This window comes from Dermacentor variabilis, chromosome 2 (genome assembly GCF_050947875.1).
Source record: "Dermacentor variabilis isolate Ectoservices chromosome 2, ASM5094787v1, whole genome shotgun sequence".
In the NCBI taxonomy this organism is placed as follows: domain Eukaryota; kingdom Metazoa; phylum Arthropoda; class Arachnida; order Ixodida; family Ixodidae; genus Dermacentor; species Dermacentor variabilis.
In genome coordinates this window covers 94986240-95006788 of record NC_134569.1, presented here as the reverse complement: position 1 = coordinate 95006788, position 20549 = coordinate 94986240, and the positions used below count along the sequence as shown (strand labels likewise).

Genomic DNA, 20549 nt, shown 5'->3' with positions numbered 1-20549 from the left:
TGAAATTACTCAGGGTGCTAACCGATGGTGCCATAATGCGTAAAACCAGGAGCAACAAGAATTTTTTTTATCTATTGATTTTTAGCAGAGATGCCGCTTGCACAATGTAGGAAGGCTCTGCACAGGGGAATAACTGCCTTGACCCACCAGTGATCCACATTGCAGTGAACCTGTTAATAGTTTCTTAGTATCTGCGAATAAATTTGCAGATACTGTCAACCGGATCATTACAGCCGTCGCCAAGGCCATTACGGTTGTGGGCAAAGAAAAAGGATGGGTTAGATTCCCATCCACGGTGCAACAGAAAGCCACCGTCAGCTGTGCTGGCCCAACACACATGACGCCTTTGCTAGGTAGGGGTGCTCCTCGACAAATGAAACGAGTATTTCGCGCTGCCTCGCTGAAACATGAGGACCCAGGCGCCTGTCCTTGTGCGACAACATCGTTTCGGTTTCGGTGCGCGAACAAGTCCAAAACATAAACAAAGCGAGGCAAGTTTTTTGCATAACGTATGGCACACCACCTAGCGAATAAATAATATAACAACACAAATAACACTACAACTCCCAGTAGCCGTCTGCGCCGCAAGGTCACATTTATTACTGAAAATTATATTTGCAAGTGTTCTATACAAACCAATGTTTTTTTATCAAACCACCAACATCCTTTAATTGCTATACCGTCCCCGAAGTACAAGCAAAAATGATGACGTGATCTCCCGGCAGACTGCCGCTCGTTGATTGGTTCCCCTCACGCCGCCCCGTTCCACTCTTTCTCCGAGTGACGTAATCCAGACGTAACAGCCAGACCGAACTGGTTCCAAAGCGAACCGCTACAGAATACGGCCCCTGTGTCAGCGCCAGAAGACGTCTGCTACGCCTCCCGCTGTTTTGCTTCAACCAATTGATATCCCCACAGAACCTTTCTTTCCTGTGGACCTTCTTGGCCCCTTTCCAATTTCTATCAAAGGAAACAAATGGATAGCTGTAGCAACCGATTATGCCACGGGATATGCCATCGCACGAGCGCTACCAACCAGCTGCGCTACAGATGTCGCTGACTTCTTACTACACGATGTCATCCTGCACCACGGCGCCCCTCGCCAGTTGCTGACGGATTGCGGCCGCTACTTTTTATCGAAGATCGTCGATGATCTGCTCCGCTCCTGCTCTACAAAACACCAGATTGCTACCGCGTACCACCCTCAAACGAACGGCCTCACCGAGCGACTCAACCGCACGCTAACTTAAATGCTGGCTATGTACGTTTCCGATGATCACCGTGACTGGGACGTCGCTTTACTATACATCACTTTCGCATACAACTCGTCCCGTCAGGACACTGCCGCAGTTTCACCATTTTACCTTTTGTATGGCCGCGACCCCACTTTGCCCTTTGACACGTTGCTACCTTCCGCAGTACAATCACCCAGCACTGGTTACGCTCGCGATGCTATTGACTTAGCCGCCCAGGCCCGAGCTGTTGCCCGTCATCGCCTCACAGTCTCGCAAGCTTCTCAAAAGCAACGCTACGACCTTCGGCACCGAGGCTACCATTTTTCACCTGGTTCCCTTGTCCTTCTCTGGACGCCTTCACGTTGCGTTGGCTTGTCGGAAAAACTACTTTCCCGTTATTCTGGTCCGTACCAGATCTTACGGCAACTGTCCAACATGACATACGAGATTGCCCCAGTTGGTCAGTCTTCAGTGCATCCCAACGTCACCAGCGATGTTGTTCACGTTGCCAGGCTTAAGCCCTATGTCCCTCCTATAAGTGAGGCTCTAATACTTGCATTGGGACGGAGCTACTCCACCGGGAGGGTGATGTTACGGTGAAGGGAACGAAGAAGTTGAATTGGACTAGATGAAGATGAATTCTGGCAGTTGCCTGAATGCCATATACGCCAGTTGTAAATATGCTTTATTTTACACTCGTGGGCCGGCTTTCTTCCTGCAACAATATTATTCATTACTGATGTGGAAGAAACTGTTTCAATGCGTGTAATGTACTCGCGAGACAAAAAATAATCGCGTTCGGCTTGCTCTGCCAGCCGCCATTTTTGTTTTGGTGTCCCGCACTGAGAGCGGCAACCCGCAGCTTGTCATCCTGCAGCAAATGCAGGATGAAAAAGAAAATGTTTTTTTCATGGGAAATTTAACCCACGTAATGAACGCATCCCTGAATTTGTGTCAGTTTTTTTTACTAAAAAGTGCGATCATTATGCGAGTAAATACGGTATGTTGGCACAGCAAGGGAGCAAGATGGGCAAGATGAATCGGTACTCTGGTGAGTCTCAGTCGGTGACTCTCGGCAGTGCTTTCACTTTCGCTTTATATGTAATGTCTATTGTGATGCTTCAGCAGGAACATAGCTGCTCGGTATTGGAACAAGCACTTGACAACTGTGGCACTCAATAAAATACTGGTCAGAAGTGCATCTGCCTGCAGATTTATTTTGTCACGTCTGCATTTACCGCTGGTTTTGTTGTGCTTCTTGAAATCCTTGAAAGGCCGTCAATATCAAAAAGGAACTTCTTAGACTTTGAAGAATCGGTAATTGTTTCTATACCTCAACCATTGGGCATTGTTAACCACTAATTAAATGTTATTTTGGGGACCTTCTGGACCACTTAAGGACATGCTGACCCATGAACTATACTTTTGTTTTTATGGAGTTAGTTCTTATTCCCTCTTGGTGCCGATTTTTTTACAAACTCCGAAGACGGCCGCATGCTCGTTGGAGCTGAAAGCAAAAACAGCTGCTTCCAGAAGCAGCGTGCATGCTTTGAAACATAGATTTCATGATTCTACTGTGTTTGCAGCTGATTTTATTGATGGCTCGAGTAGCAGCAAATTAGAGGATGCTGCCTTTTTACCTGACTGATTCTGAGAGCGAGGAGTTCGTAAGTCAACCAAGTACATTAGGATGGGCCTTAAGTTCATGCTCCTCCACCAACTGAAGCCATTCAGCACCAGCCAGCTAACATGGAGACATACTGAAACTGCAAGAAATGTTGTGACAGCAAAACGCAGCAGAAAACAAGAGCTTATTTCAACGCTTGCAACATTTCCCTATGTTTAACATGGCTCGTCCAACTGTGGGGCTTCCAGCTTAACTTTTGTAGTGCAGGTAGGTTTTAGGAAAATATGGCCGTGTAAAAGTAGAGTCTATTGTGATCATTTAATCAAAACATATTCTGGCTGTCTCCTTGTGTAAACGACTCATATTGATGAGTCATGATAATTGCCGTTGTTTCGTAAGAGATACTCTTGTGGGTGGTTGCCACTTCTTGGCATGGTGCGTGATGTTGGGATCTTCGTTTTATCCTTGTGCCCTCTAAAAGTGCTGAGATCCCCTACTATTATTTGTTGTTTTGCATTCAGGATTATGTAAGCATAGTAAGGGAATGGTTATCTGGAACTGCAAATTTTGATATCTGTGAGGTTTATTGTTCTTTAAACTAAACTAGTTCAAAATGTATTGCAGGTCCAGCAGCTGCAAAGGCTCCAAATGAAGTCTTTGTTGGAAATTTGAAGGCAGGCATCACAGAAGTAAGGTTCAGTCTTCGACATTTTATTGTCCCTACTCCTTCTGTAACAGTTGCCAACCAATGTGATGAAGCGAAAAAAAAAAAAAAAAATCAGGATGGTTTGCTGGGTGGGCATGTTGGTGTGCCATTTTGGAGGCGAGCAGTGCCAAAATAAGGCTTAATACAAAGGTAAGGAAGACAAACACAGTACTGTGCTTGTCTTCCTTACCTTTGTATCAAGTCTTATTTTCCTGCTGCTCCCGTTAAATTTAAAGTTTCATTGCATTGTCACGCAAAAATAAGAATCGCCTACCCATTTCTTAGCCAATTGTATGTTGAAAGTATGTATGTACCATTTTTACATCGTGATGATGAGCAAAACGAGAACAAGGCGAAAGCGGGCAACGTTTCGACAAGTGGACTTGTCTTTTTCAAGGCGACATATGCTTTCCTCACCACAGTAAAATAAAATTAAGTATGAAAAAGGCAAGTCCACTTGTCGAAATGTTGGTTGGAAATGTGTTGTTGTCGAACCTTGTTCTCGTTTTGCTCATTGTCTTGAATTTCCATCTCCTGCCTTCCCCCTGTTTTCCCTGGATTTTCACATCATGTTATCCTAATGAACTTTCGTCTTGTTCCTTTGTGATGTTTGAAAGCTGGACATTTATTAAAGTTTCAATAGCAAGAAAGAATTGAGTGTTTCAGCACCATCATTGTGGTAGTATTGTTGCTACACAATGAATCTGTGCTCATATTCTTTTAGATGGAAACACATTATATGTATGCTTTTGTGTATGCTAAATGTGTTCCTCTTTTTTTTTTTTTTTTTTGAAGTGCAGTGCTTGCACAAAATAACACTGGGGCTGGCTAAGGTTTCAAGTCATTATGGTAGCATAACTATGTGTCACGGTATGTCAAGGAAAGCCAGAGGCTAGAAATGTAAATACAATGGGGGTGAACATTTATTCAATTGGTGCGTAAATTGTGTCTATTCTATTTATGAGCTGTCCTTACTGCATGCTTGCCAACCTTGCCTTGCTACTGCTGTTGCACCAGTTTATTCTAACTTGCAATATAATATTGTATGAAGCATAGGATTGACTTTCTTCTACTACATGGATGTTAGTGTTTCAATTGCTGCATTGAAGTTATTTCATGCATTTGTCAAGTGATCCTGAATAAAGTGCACACTATAATTCTAATCTAGGAATTGCAGGGTAACAAATGTGCTGTATTCATGCAAAAGGGTACTTTTAATGTAACACTGAGACTGTCATTCTTTGTCAGAAGGATAATGCGAGTTATGACATGTGAGTGTGGCCTTACTCAAGTGTGTTATCTTTCACTTGCGCTTTCTCTTTAGGAAGAAATAAGGAGCATTTTTGCAAAGTATGGAGTGGTCAACATTTCCCTGAAAGCGAAGGGCCCAAAGCCGTAAGTGTTCTTTAAATTGTTGCTGTCATGCCAGACTGTAGCTGTAGGTAGGATAGAGAAGGCGTTCAGAAAAGCTTTTATAGCCCTGTGGCACAGTGCATGCGCTATGGCTGAAGTTAAGAGAAGCATATTGCGTCAGAAGGCTAAGGCAGAACTTGCAAAACTACCATAAACTTTCTGAATTGATGAGGATTGGAATGTGGTAACTCTTCACTCTGGCTTGGCATTGCTACTGTTGGTTGACTGGGCTCACAACCATAACTTTTTACTGCTGTACTGCCATTCGCAGCAGCAAACAATGCCAGAAGAAAGCAGCTTGTTGCACCCAGTTAGCAAGCTGAATGTGACATACCTGCCCTGCACTGACTGTATTGAAATGTAGACTTTCCTGGTGTATTGGCTTGAATTTCATGTTCCCGGGGCATTTATGCCATGGAAATATGACTAGCTATGTGCAGTATGGATGTTTGCCTGCCCGTTGTGTTTCAAAACGATATTGCCTGCTGCTGCCGTACAGAACCGCTGATGTTTTCTAGCATGCAGACTTTTTGCGTCCGCTGCTGTATAGTACTAATGTTGCTTGATCGAGCACTGTCGAGATTTGTTGTTATCCTGCCCAAAATACTGTGCCTCTCACCCCACGTTCTAGGTAGAGAGAGAGTCTCCCTCATAGATGGCAGTATTGTAGCGATCCAGCAGGTGTAGAAGTGAATATAGCTGGCTGTGGCACCACTCATCTGTAAGAAGTGGTGATTGAGTGAGCCAGCAGTAGCTCTCGCATTCGACTGGTGGCAGCTTGTCGGAAGCAGCTTGCTGGGCAGAAAAGCCAACAGCCAGTACAGTTGAATTCCGTTAATTCAGAGGTGGGAATCCTGTGCCAAATGCACTATTTTGATACGAACACAAGTTCCTGTGCCAGATAGCATCAAAAGCGGAAAAATGACTGAAATTGTGCCATGCTGCACCAAAACAGCTTTGGCTCTGGCAGGCATCAGCAAAAGATAGCCGGGGCAGTGCCGGGCATTGTTTGTTTGGTCTCGGAGGCCTTACATATTCTGGCCGCCGTGAGCGCGAACAGCCGCGACTAGTTAGGCCCCCTGAATAAAAGTAGCGACATTTTTTTATCTTGCCACCCAAGCCAACAAGTAAAGCGTGAGACACATAGTACAACTTGGCATGCAATCTGTCGTAAGACTGTTCGCATCAGCAGCCGCACTCAACAGGTTCTCAACAGGATCCGCTGCATGCGGTGTTGAATCGCATGCCGTACATGCAACCAACTTGCTAGAATTGTCGCATGACTGCTGCGTTGCTCGGACAACCGCAGCCAGTGACAGCGCCGATAGCGTGAACATCATGGCCACATGGTAGACTTGGCGGAGCAGGGCCGGCAAGCGAGTGCCTCGCCGCTCTGATCGTGCCTGTGTTATTTTTTTCCTCTCCCTGGTCAAAACGTTGGTCTCTTTCAATAACAGCAAAGCTGTAATTGTGACTAGAACAGCCTGAAAACCTTATATGCCAGTTTTCATGGTTTTATGAAAAAAGTAATAAGTAGGCAAATTTTAAAATTTCTTGGTGTCAGTTAGGGGTTACATGACAATTGTTGAGCCCTCTTTTTAGGCCCATATAGAAGCTTTGCATGAAATGCTTTAAAATCTTTCTTCTGTGTACTTACCATAAATAGCAGAGTATTCATATTTTGTTGAAATGGGGGACTTCCTGTGAGTGACATGTGGCAAAAGTTTGGAATGTTTAGGCTAAGTATGTGCTTTAGAAATAATTTCTGAATACTTGTCTTCTCACAATTCTTGTGTTTTATGCAGGGCATCTAGTTGCTGTTTCTCGAGTTCCTTTTTGAAATATGCGAAGCACAGGGCTTATATTTTGTTGATGTAGAAAGCATGTCATGCGTAACAAATTATAAATGTTTCATCTCTGTAGCCTAACTTATCCAAGTGTTCCAGAGTATCGTACTGCTATAGTTCACTATATTTACCAAAGTACTAAGACGGGAGCACCAACTTCAAATTTGGTGAGAATAGTTGAAATGGTAAGAGCAGTGTGTGCATAAATTGAATGCACACTCAATATTTTGCAAGAAAAACATGGCATGCCTCTGATTATGCAAACAAGAAAACGTGATAACTAGTAGACTCTACCTTTACTGAATGGAAATTTATTTACTTAATATTTGTTGTCATCACTCTCAGACAGCACTTTATCGCTGTCTGTATAGAACCACATGTCCTCCTACAGTCCATAGAGTGTTCGATGTGCTGCATTTATTAAACGACTCCACCACAATCACAAACAGGATGGTGGCTCACGCCTAGAGTTACTGGCTTGCTAGTTTGTCCTGCGATGCATGGGATTCTCTGGAACACCACCAACACGTGACACAACCTGTTGCCGCTAGCTTAACAATGCTCAAGCATTGCTATCATTGCTGTCAATATTCATATAGCCCGAGTTGGCAAGAGTGCAGCACCACACATTGCCACCTGCAAAGGGTTGGCAGCTGTTAAACCATTATCAGGTGATCACGGTTCATCAAAAATTTGTTTACGGCTGCATGCCACCATTCTGCGACAGTTGTGCTTGCAGTTTCGATGTGCCAGGTGATCGCAACTGAGTGCTGTTTTGAAAGAGCTATACTGCGGTGTAGTTTTTTCTTAAAATCGCTGTTTCTAAAGGAAATTTGCAGCTATGTGCAGGAAAGTGTCGGGAATAAAAATGACACTGAAAATCTCATTTTCGAACAAAGTGCTGCTGGAATTGTCACTGCTGATGCCAGCTGCACTGCTGTTAATTTCAAAGTGTTTTTAAGAGAGGGTTCATATTTAATGAAACACAATGGAACCTTGGTTATGCGTGCCTCGATATTGCAACATCCCTAGTTTTAGGACTGGTATGTTACAACCTGGCACACAAAAAGCAACTATGTGGTGAACATAGAAATGGAACACCTATTGCTCGATCCATGGCGTTATTTATAGAAGGTCCGTGACGTACAAGTCATGTGCCTAGAGTCCCATAGTCGCAGCTAGGTTGCAGCTTGCTGTCTTATTATCATTAAAGCCCCTTAAACTTCGTAAAGTAGTGCCACGCTTTGAAGAACGCCGCATCCTCCTCCAGCGCTCTGGCCGAAGCTGACGCCGCGTCGCTATTGGCCTAATGGCATCACGTGGCCCCTTGCGCCGGCTTCGTTTGTTTACAGTCGCGCTTCAGTGCCATCTTTGCTCGAGAAGCGGCGCTTGTTGGCGGCATTCCTTCCGTTCTTATTTTGTGTTGTTTTGATCTTGTGAACGCCTTGAAGGATGTTTTGTGGCAAGTGCGACGTCGCTTCACGTCATTTTCTGTTACCATAACCTGCTGCGCGTTTGGATGCCAATACAGTCTTAGCAAAGGCAAGAATATGTTTGCGATACCGTCCGGTAAGCGCAACGCGTTAAGAGGAAAGACATGGCTTCACCGAATCGGGAGGGAGAACTTCCGACCAACTTCCTCCGCACGACTATGTGATGTAAGTTGTGGCTCTCTCAGAGTATTGTATGTGCCAGGCTTGCGTATTGTGCTGCGGGCAATAACATAGTAGATATTGCACAGTTCACTGTGCATGTTGTCATTTGTACGCATGCTTTAACATGATTTTTACGCAACGTCTGCTTTGCTTATATGCGCACTACGTGGTCGTGTTAGTCATATTTGGTGCGCTTAATCGTTTTGAACGCCAACCGGCTTGAGTTTGCGGGCACGCGAGGTTGCGTACGATAACGTGATTACAAAATTTGTAAGATTCAGCGCAGTCCTTTTGATAAAATTTCAGTCTCGATCATGAAAGCGCCTTAGGAGAGCAACTCTCTGCCTCTTGTGGTTACTTACTAGCCTTCTTTAGACAGACTAGCTTTGTTTGCCACATTTGTTCGTGTTCCTCGTTGGCGGTTGCCCGGTGAATTTGCGATACAGAGGCACCGATGAAAAGCGTGCGTGCTCTCCCGAAACCGTGTTACGCGGTGCGTTCGTCGTCGAGCGACCGCATCATAGGTAATTAAGACGTATGTGCTAATTCGCGTGAGCTTTGAAGTGTGCGAAGCTTAAGATGCGGCGGTGGAGCACTCGCAAAGAAAACGTGCGGTCGCCCGCCCATTCCCTGGCTGGTTTAGTCGTCGTTCGTGCTTAGTCGTTTGCTCGTTCGTTCGCACGCACGTTTAGTCGTTTGCTCGCTCATTTTGTTCGCGCGCTTATATACTCGTTCGCTTGATCGTCTATGCCACTATTAGTTTCTACAGTCATTATGCCTAATTGAGACGCGCTTGCTGTAGGACTCTTAGGCTGGTGCGTTTATTTACGCAATGAGACAATAAATGGTGCACATGGACTTGTGACTGCAAAGGCAAATCTGTAATGCATCTATGTGAAAATAAACTGTTAACTTGCAACTCGAATGCCGTTTCATATCATTTTAACCTATGGATAAAACATCATTTCACTTGCCGCAATTTCGGCCGCGTCATGGCGGGGGGATTCTTTGCGCGATCATGACTTCACTAATAAAGTCATGTCTCGCAAATGTTACTTCGAAGGGAGTGCAACCGTCCTGAATGCATGCACCTCAGTGCAACTCGGTTCGCGACAAGTACGTCACTTAGTAAACGGACGAACCAACGCACGATGAAGGGTTATTCATGAGAAGTCATTAACCTGAAAAAAATTACTGAAGGCCACAGTGGTCTTGTTTGAGATTGAGTCAAGCATTGTTATCGCGCTCCCGCTTCGCGCACGAATGCTAAAAACTCATTTTCTTGTGTACGCACAGTCCCGACTCGATGATCGGCCGCGGTATTTCTGTCGGCGTTGAGACACGAGAAACATAATGACCAGCGCCCACCTCTGAGGCTTTGCGCGCGCTTAGATTGGCAAGCACGCACGTTGGCGGCACTGTAGCTTGTAATACACTTTCGAACCTCCCGAGCAATGATCTGCGTCAGCCTTTGTACATCATAGCTCATACGCGCCGCGAATTCACATGGTAAGGGCGGCGCGGATTCTTTAGGCTGAGGGCTTGCTGGAAGCCAAGAGGTTGTCATTCGATGGTAAACGTGTTATTTACAACCATTCGCAACAAGATCTTGCGACACGTCCTTGACAAATGTTGCGTACCTAATTGTAGGGCACACGATACATTCGCAGTCGTCAACACACAGCGTTAACACTCCTTCAGATACTTTTTTAAGAAATAGTTATCAAAAAATGAAACAAAAGCTGCCGTTATCGAAGTTGTACAAGCATCCAACTAGAAATTCTATGCTGTACACGAAGTTACGCGGAGCTGGAAAACCAACGTGAACGCCTAAAGAGCACTGCCTTGCTATGCGTGCATTCACTCTGCGAAAGGTCGTCTGCTGCGCTCGAGCATCGTAGGCGGCGCCATGGTCGAGGAGGGAGCATGAAAGAGAGGAGAAACGAGGAGGAGTGAAGGTGGAGGAGGAGAGTGGCACTACTTCATGAAGTTTTAGGGGCTTTAATTATCATTGGTTTCTCTTCCCCATCTTTGTGTCACTCAATCGTCGCCTGCCTTCGTCCCTTTGTTGGTATCTCATTGCACTTTTTCTCTCTCTGCATTTTTTGTGTTGACTGCCTGACCACACTCCTCCACATTTTCCTTCACAGACAATTTCACTATCACGTGACTTGGTGTATGGCCAAAAGCATTCTTGGCGCTGTGCCAAGCTAGCACTGCCAGCCATAATATACTTCGACCTGTCCAGTGCCGAGTGTCGCGAAAGTGAAACTATCTCTGAAAGGGATCACCTGAGATTATCGCCCTATTGCATATGAGAAGTGCGAAAGCATGTGTAAAGATTGAACCAATTACATACTGGAATACTCACTGTGGAGGCATAGTGGCTTTGGCATTACGATGCTAAGCCTGATGTCATGGGATCAAATCCCGATCATGGCAGCTGCATTTCAATGGGAGCGAAGCGCTAAGACGCCTGTGTACTGTGCATTAGGTGCACGTTAAGAACCCCTAGTTGTCTAAATTAATCTGGAGTCTTCCACTACGGCGTGCCTCATAATCATACCATGGTTTTGGCACGTCGAAGTCCAGAATTTAAATTTTTAGCCATCGGAAGGTTATATCATATATACACATGTATGTGATACAGTGTATGCAGACCATATCAGATACACATGCTCACACACGCAGTTCGGAGTGTTCTGTCTGCACACGAGCACGTAAGACTTCTCTCACATCTGTTGTTGATTTCCTGGTTTCGCGTGGGTCATCGTATGAGACAGGATGCGCGAGGAGGCATTGCTTAATACTGACACACTGGGCTGCCACCTTGAGTGAGGAAAACACTACAGGTGCTGCTGTTCCTGTTCCTATGTTTGTGGATGTTAACATCTGTAGGTGACAGCGTAGGTGACCTACTTGCAGACATTGCTGCGCTTTAAATAAAGCTTGTGCTGCATGGCCGGCTTTTTAAATTTTGTATGTGAGAAGAGATTTTAACATGCTGGAGGGTGAGGATTACAAAACACAGTATGCTAAATCCGTCCAATAAAACATGATTGGCACCTTCAGTGCATTATTCTTTTTGCATTTACTTTTTGGGTGGTTTTGGCTCCCGAGAAAGTTATGTAATCAGGGTTCCACTGTACTAATATATTCACTGCATTTTGCAGTACTATTGCGTTCATTATAAACGGTTTCAACTGTAATTCATTGTAAGTTAGCTTTTTTGGTTTAAAATCTTCCTGGGGCAGGCCGAAAATGGGCCTTTCTGATGGGAGGTGATGCGTGTTCCATGCATTCACCGCCGCCATGACTGACGCTGACGCTGTTAGGGTCGCCACTGCGGTTACCATTGGGGTCGGGTGCATGCATGATGACTAGCCAAGTTTTAACAATATGGTGAAGGTGAATTTTAGGATCAAAGTAGCCAATTTTCGGTCATTGGTGGAAGGCACTACATCGGCCAAACGGGCTGCTGCATTAACGTTCTGCTCGGAGAGCATCCCATCTCACTTAAAAGTGGGTCTCTTACATTACATTACACCTTACACTGCGGTGACTGACTAACACTTGATAGCACGCACTAACATGGAAGCTTTGCTAATCCAGAGAAACGGTGACATGTGCATTATCTGATCGTCCCTGGCTCTGCTCAAGAGTGAAGTGAATCTGCTTAAAAGTCTATTGATTCACCCCACTACTTTGGTACATGCATTATGTTACTCTTCTGTTTTACTTTTCCACTCTTGTGTGTAATAAATTTTAGTTTGTAGTCAGCGCTTGTCCTGTCCATTCTTTGCCTAGCGTCCTTTTTTCTTTTTGTGCTGTGCAGCTCTAACATGTCGTAACATGTAATAGCCGAAAGTGCACCAGTCATTGTGTACTTTCAAAAGTTTAACACCCCTCGTTTCTTCTGTTTGCTGAATTTAACGCGTGTAGCAAACTGAATTTGACATCGTTTTATGCCGAGTTTTGCACGCCCGAGCAGCCTGGGCAGACAACAGCAAAAATCTGCCAATGGCATGACTTGCTTACGGTCACGTGATTCAGTTGACGAATGGAATTACGCATCGGGACAACTTTTTCGTGGGCTCTTTCTTCATAGCTAATCAACGCACAAAGTAACGCTGGTACGAAAAATAAACAAGAAAAGTGGCTCTTTCAAACAAGACCAACATGGCTGCGATTGGAAACCTAGAACAGCCACTGAGCATCACGAAAAGAGGTCCTTTTTGTTGTGTGTTCATCAGTAAAAATGCAGCTCGCTGATTCAATTCAATATAACTTTATTGATAAGTAAATTAGTACAAAAACATTTGTATAGAGGAAGGGGTCCCAAAGTAAAAACTGCTGGCCGGACACCTTACAATGAATTGTAAATAGAGAAATAAAGTGAAACTAACAATGCAAAGGTGAAAAATTAATAAGCAGATGAAAGACGAAATAAGTACACTGATGTCATGCATAAACATATAATAAAAACAAGTTACAAAAATAAGAGTACAAAAATACAAAAGAAAACCGACAAAAAATAAAAAAAAAATTAATACCTTGGTATAACATGTCTTAAGGATAAATTTAAATAAGTAGGCGCAGACAGTCACACGCTATGTCAAGTTATATAGTACAGTCATTTTTTTATTCAAATAAGTAGTCCTTTAATTAAGATTTAAAGATGGAAAGAGAGTTACATTGTTTTAAGTCGGTATGCAGGGAGTTCCATAGTGATATAGCAGAAAAAAGAATAGTTTGTTTTCCATGGTTAGTGTGTACCTTAGGCAAAAGAAGGTTCCCTTAACAGAAAAACGGGTGCAGTTTGTGTTACCCAATATGTAATAAAATTATATTGAGGTGGAGATAGCAATGAAAGACTTTGAAAAATAATAGATCAAGATTATAGTAATAAGATAGGGATAAAGATAGTATGCCATTGTTGAAAAAGAACGAGAGTGAGTGTGATTGTCGAAGGGCAAAAGAAATAATGCGAATAGCTTGTTTTTGAAGGGTTAAGAGAGGTGAAGGATGGATATTATAAGTGCTGCCCCAGGATTCAATACAATAATTGATATGACTGTGAATAAATGCATAATATAAAGTGATAAGTGTTGTGATATAAAAAAAAATTAAAGCTCGAGCGAGAATGAGCGCCTGAAGTCCTAATACGATTTTCCTAATCGACAAACTATGGTCATGAAATTTTAGCTTGGAGTCAATAACAACACCTAAAAAGTTCATGCTACTGTTAGTTTTGATTTCTTGAGCTTGAATGTATAGAGGACAAAGAATTGAAGTTTTTTTCTGAGGGAGACGTAGAAAGCATAAAGTCTGTTTTCTTTACGCAAATTTGTAGCTTATTTATATTGGACCAATTCTGAAGAGAGTTTAAATCTGTTTGCAGGTTGAACAATAGATGGTCAAAGTTGGTATGGGAAGAAAAAATTGTGGTATCGTCTGCATATAATATGCGCTGTGAAGAAGCTAAACACTGGGGTACATTATATAAAATGCCAATACGATTAATATATATATATGCTGATGTTATATAAAATGCCAATATGATTAAAATATTGGTCCAAGGAGTACAAAAATTTTTGAGAATGTACCAGACACTAGAATTCAAGAATAATGTTTTCAGAAAAAGTGATTTTTCCACAATTTTGTAGTCTGTAAGACCCATGTCCTCCCTTAAATGAGTTACTGCGATCACAGTACTAGTAAGTGAGCCCATAGATTGAGATGTCGTTAAGTTGCTCAATTTTCTTTTTTCTACCCAGCATATGCTTTGTGGAACTAGAAAACTCAATGTGTGTTGAGCGTGCTGTTCAAGACCTGGATGGTACCTCTGTGGGAAATCAGCAAAACTTGGCTGTTCGCAAGGCAGATGCCCCCAAGCCAAAACAGAAGCCACAGAAAGCAGGTATAGTCTTTTTAAATACACAGCTTCTGTAAAAGGTTTCTGTTTATTATGAAAATCGGCGCTCAGCCTTTTGATGGCCTAAAGAAGATATGTGTTCATGATGACTTGATTGGCGTAATCAATGCAGTGATGAGAAGAATACTGAAAAAAATTTTAAAAAACATTTCTGATGTCTGTTACAGAGGCACCTGCTGCCAAGGACCCCTTCAGCAATGCGAACAAGCTCTTTGTGGCTAACCTCCCGAAGAACATCACAAGGGTATGAAGTTCTTTTGCAGATGCTATACACGGCGATTTCCTGAGAATTCATTCCAAGATCCACACAGAAAACTGCAGTGCATCTGCCCTCCTTCATGCCTTTGTGCCCTGAAACATATTGCCACTCGAAGCCCACATTGAAAGAAGCTTGCCTCTGCTGTGACTTCACACAAATGAGGGAACATAATTGGCTGACACATCTATACAGATTCTCTTAAGCTCAGGTTGACGTGTTTGTTTTTCCTGTAAATCAAATCTTTCTCTTTATTCAAGTTGGACCACAGTGTAGTGCTTGCTGCTGCATTCTTTTGTTGTTACCAATTGCAGTTTGTACACATTCACCATAGTAGGTTATGGCACGAGAAGGTCAGTGCTGTGCTGTCTGTTTGGTCGCAGTTACAGCCAAAATGATTAAGAAATTAATCCTGTCACTATGATATGCCTAGTTGAGGCTGTGGTGGGACTGGCAGTGGTGCTGACTTACCTGTGCACGGTGGTCCTTTGACCTTTTCTACAGGATGACCTAAGGAATATTTTTGACAAGTATGGAGTGGAAGAGACCTTTCTCATCACTTCAAAAGGATCTCCGTGAGTTGAACATTTTGGCTGCTTTGTTAAATCTTGATGGGGGGAAAGCACAAGAAATGCATACTAAGAGTAGACAAAGCGCAAAGTGTCAGGCAGTGTTTCTGGTTGTTGAAAAGTCACTCAAGCAGATATTGAAGAGCTGTACAAGAAAGCTCAAGCATCACTCAATATATCCTTTAGCACACATAGAAAGTATCGGCTACTGTTGTCTTTTGGTTTACCATATTATGAAAAGTCAGCTACAGTGAAATCCTGAAAATTTGAAGTCTCCTAATTTGAATTGATGGGTACTCCGAACTGCTCCATTGGTCTTGGCACAGTCCTATGTAATTGATAAAGAAAAACTCTGACAAATTTGGGCTATAAAAACCACAAACAGTTATTCGGAATAGAATTTCTCTTCCATGCACCGCTTTTCGTACAAACCTGAGCCAAAGGCAAAAGTTTGATGCTTTGCTAACTACCGTAATGTTGCATGCTCTAAAATGACAAGGAAAGATACACAGGAAGCCAAGATTGAACAGGAGCAAGCAGAGCAGCATATGCCTTCCTTTCTTATTGGGATTAAAAGGAGCAGAAAGGAGCCCCCAGTGAGCGCTTGATCATGTTACCACGCGTGCTCGATCACATTACCCCATGCTCACGTACGCCCCTCTCTTAGCGTGCACTCAGTCATGTCACTTCCAACATTGGAGTAAGGCGTGCGTCGAGCCACCATACCTCACGGTTCACACTCGCATGTTTTTCCTTGCACTGGCAGCAAACAGTGTGCAAGGCGCAATCTTTTGCTACATGGACTTTATACGGAATCAGCACATGTCACGTGATGATGGAGAAAAGCTAACCAGGAGTGGCGCGGGCACAGAGAAACCTCAATGCACAGACGCTCACACGAAACGAAAGTGCAAGTTGGCTGGCAAACATGCAGGTGTATGGTACAGAAACAGTATTCTCGGGCGATCACCTTTGGATATACAGTGAAACCGCTTTAAACCTTAGTTGGCCGGAGCTCGAAAAAAGTATGTACTAAACGGTAGTACTGCTTAGCTGAAATAGCATGAGACCACTGACCTATTTGTCAAAAACGGAACTCGGGAAGAGTGCGATGAAAGGGGAAAAAGACATGCTGTATTTATTCATTTCGCGTGACAAAAGTGTTATTTTTGTTTGATGCTGCGGTGGCCTAACAGCGACGACCATGGCCTCAAACTTACTGAAGCTGCGAGCCATCTTTTCAGCCAGCGCCCTCTTCTCGGCAAGCACTCGCATGGCAGATTCCTCGTTGGCGTTGCATATTCTCCATGTACGAGCGCGGTAGCGCTGCAGATGTCGCGGGGTGCCTTTTTCATTGCGGGCTGTTGTTCTCGTTGCGACGATTGCATTCATGAGGCTGACGTAACGCGCAGCTTCTGCCACTGTTGGGCATGGATTGCCCATGCTGTTGCTTTCCATGTCGTTCTCATCACTTTCGCTAGGCGACACTTTGGCAACAACAGAGGCAACGATAGTGGAAAGTCGAACCTTGTAGCTGATCTCTCTTCGCGGTCGCAGCAGCGATGCCGAGGAACTGCTGCTTCACATTCCAAATGCCACACACCACAGTCAACAGTAGATCCCTGTCGCGTGCCAGCGCCAACTTCTTCTCAGTTTCGGTAGCACTAACAATGTCTAATTTTTTTTTGTATGCTGAGCACCCGGCACCTTTTTCATCCGAGCTTCAACATGACACGAGTCCTTGTTTGCACAACGCCACAACGTGCTCTGGCACGGCGTCATTTGCACAGCGCCGAAAGGATGTTGATGTTGATTGCGGCTTCACGCGCAAATGCACAGGGCACTTGGAGGCCATTGTTCTGATCCATGGTTCTGATCTCTGAGGCTTGTTCTGCCGGGCGACCCTATGGAGACGACGCACCACCGTGTTTGCGCGATAAAAAGTGGAAACACTTTGTGTTAACTGATACGTACGCAATAAGCTGCTACGGTTTATGCGGATACAAAACACATTATGTTCAATGGCCGCTGAGTCAGGGATTTGACTTTACTGCTTTTAAAGCGAAACTACTGTTTAAGTGGGTACAGTTTAATGAGGTTTTACTGTAGTGTCGCTTTCGTGATTTTCTGCCCTGGGTGTGTTCAAGTATGCGGTCAACATTGCTCTTGGCATTGTGTACAGATAGCAACCTTGATTCAATGCCAGAAACGTTGTCGGCTCTATACGCGTATACGAGTCCGATGCCGAGTCGCATGAAATCTCACGAAAATGAAATCTCCAAAGCACGATCAACCAAGAATGATTGCCCCAGAAAACGTCCTAACACTATGAGTGCTTAGTAGGTGAAAGGTTGTACACAAATTGCTTTGGGAAAAGCCAGACGAGTCGTCTGCATAGCCACCATGGGTGCCACTGTGTTTCGAAATGCTCCTTTGGTATCACCACCCTGGCCTTTGCACTATCACACGATTGTGCGAGAGAGCTGGAATTTTTCAGCACTTCTGAGAACAAAAAAGAAAGAAAAAACCTCATAGTGCATATTTTGGTCAACATTTGCTACAGCATTGCATTGATTTATTTGTTGGTAGTGACGGTGCATATCAGGAGACACAAATTTGTATATGGAGGTTGGGGTGTACTACTGTCTAGTACAAATAGTTGTGCCGTATTCCCACCAGGTACGTGTTAATGAAATTTCACTGTATTGAATCATGTCATGGGGAGTTAGAGGTTGATGCACTCAGTGTAGACTTTTAGTATGTTGTTAGAAGAAGAAACCTAGCACACGTACTCATAGATATCTCTTTCTCCTATTAGGTATGGCTTTGTCACCCTGTCATCAGAGGCTGCCTTCAATGCAGCCCTACATGAGATGCAGGGCTTCGTTTTTCAAGATCACAAGCTGTATATTGGCCTGCCTTCAAGGAGGGATGGCAACCAACAAGCTAACCCTGCTTCCAAGACCAACGTAGTTTCTTCCAATGACCCTGTTACCGGTAGTTATAGTATGTGATGTTTCCTGCCCAAATCATCTATTTATTTTATTTATTTTCATAGTCTCAGGGCTCGTGGATATTACAGAGAGGAGTGTTCTAACAGTAAATTGTTAATCGCAATTTTAGAGGCGGCAGGGTCTTCGATTGCAGCAATGGAGGCGGGAAGGTGGTTCCAGTCACTGCTTGTTTGTGGCAAAAAAGAGGCATGGCAAGTGTTAGTGTGACATAATGGAATTTTAACCTTGAGTTTATGATTGATCCGTCATCTCATCATCTTACTCGATTTAATAGCAGGGTAATTCCACAAGAGATCGAACATGCATATCTGCTTAATATTTTTGTTTTGTCTGGTTTTTTTATGTCTTGGAATATTCAAACTGCACTGAGTTTAAAATTGTATTTTCGAGAGGCATTTTCAGCAAGCCAAAGAAACATTTGAAGCTGGCGGCGCCAAGCGTCTTCCCATTGCTTACCACAATATTTTCCAATTTCAAGGCTGAATTAAAAGCAAACTAAAAATGTTGTGGCGAAAAACTTTTAGACTCATTTTAATATGCTTTGCAGTAAATTAGTTCCGTGTATTTTCTTACGCTGTGCACAAACGAAAAAAGAATGTACAAAAATTGAAACATGGCCCAAATCAAAAAAATTTTGTAACTTTGATGCGTCCTGGCATGTTTTTTATTTCATACAGAAACTTGAAAAAAGTGTCAAACATAGAACGTTCTCTTTGCAACATTTATGCAAAATATCATGGTCCTATGTGAAACACAAGAAAAGAAATAAATGGTTCAATAAACAAGCTTTAAAAAAACCATTTAAAAAAATAAAATAAAGATAACTCCATTTCAATAAACAAGCTTTCAAAAAAACATTTCAACAAATAAAATAAAAATAACTCCATTTCCAATTTCCAACAAAATTTTAGATGGAAATCCGCTTATGCCTGGCAAACATGGGTACGATAATATGTTTTCTCATTTGCTATATTCACAAAATATGGGCCAAAGTGGCCCATGTTGAGTGTGCTGGCTTCAGTGCTTTTGCTGGTTGTCTATCAGTTTGCACTGTATGCAAATATAGTTGTAATTTCTTTGCTGCTTCAGAACTTTGCTCTGGCAGCTTGTTTTCAACAGAAATATATTGTCAGATTTTATTTGTCTAGTTGTACAGCGGTGGGCCGCTGCCATCCTCTGAAGTGCTAACATGCACCGAGTTTGCAGCCTACAACCTCTGTGAGCATCGCACTTATGGTTCCATTATTCGCTTGTCAACAGTATACGAGACACCACGAGTGTATTTTGTGGCTGACTTTGCCAAAACCCGCCTGGTGGACACAGTAAATTACCTGTGAGTGGCACAAAGGCAGGCTAATCTGTAAGCGACGGAGCGTTTTGATAATAAGCAGCTGCGCCATTGAGGAGGTGCTGCTTCACTGCCTGCTCCCCATCCCCCATGTGCAATGGATACTGGAACCTTTTGCACCACCGGGTGCGACTCACACCGTGCCTTTCTAAAAACTTATCTGAGTCATATTCCAAGCCATTTATTTCATTTCATGTTATCACATGTTTTCTGCGTCGCTCACAGAATCATATCGCAACCATATCTGCCTTATCTACAGCCCCATGCACAAGTCGTACTTGGAGACTCACAGGGGAATCTTTCTGCTCTCACCCGTCTTCCTGTCCACCTTCGCGGACTCTACCACGACACCCTTATGCTTTGTTGTGAGCATGAGCACTGCACGCTTGTCTTTCCAGCGGACAAAGAGAAGCTTATCATTGCACATCTCGCTTGCTTCCCCTTTTTCCAGTCTTTTCTCGTCGTGTGAGATACCCTTCCTCTTCTTCCAGACTGTACCGCAAGCATTGGTCTTTTTTTCATGAAGTTACGTGAAAAGGGCGGGACTGGTGCACCGATTGGCAACCCAGAGAATGTGCCCCTTGCCCAGGTACCTGTCCAATAAATTGAGGACAACTGATGCTCCATATCCCATCTCAAAGTCATAGATCTTAGTTGAGGATCCGGTGTAAATTACAATGTCCAGCACTAAGCCTGTCTTCGCATCACAGAGCGTAAATGATTTCAGGCCGAACCTGCTTCGTTTGTATGGGATATATTGTTTGAATGACAGTCGCCCCTTGAAGAGCAGCAGGCTTTCATCTATACAAAGATCCTAGTATGGTGATAGCGCCCCTTGAAAGGCTTTGCGAAGCATCAAGAGAACCGAGCGCGCCTTGTGCAGTCACCATGAATCTGTTGTTTGTTATTGGAGAAATGATGAAACCTCAAAATGAAGAGTAAGC

General features: G+C 43.5%; 1 protein-coding gene across 2 annotated transcripts in view; it reads left to right on the top strand.

The window, feature by feature from the left end:
• Positions 1-20549, top strand: part of LOC142572322 (uncharacterized) — a 91517-nt gene that overhangs the window by 36876 nt on the left and 34092 nt on the right. For both annotated transcript variants that reach the window (XR_012826042.1, XM_075681332.1), the window contains exons 10-15: positions 3487-3551; positions 4893-4963; positions 14261-14403; positions 14586-14662; positions 15179-15249; positions 18062-18249. Coding sequence is in view for 1 of the 2 variants with exons in the window: in XM_075681332.1 (XP_075537447.1) it covers positions 3487-3551; positions 4893-4963; positions 14261-14403; positions 14586-14662; positions 15179-15249; positions 18062-18249 (615 nt within the window). In the remaining variant the exon portion in view is untranslated. The remainder of the gene's footprint in view (positions 1-3486; positions 3552-4892; positions 4964-14260; positions 14404-14585; positions 14663-15178; positions 15250-18061; positions 18250-20549) is intronic.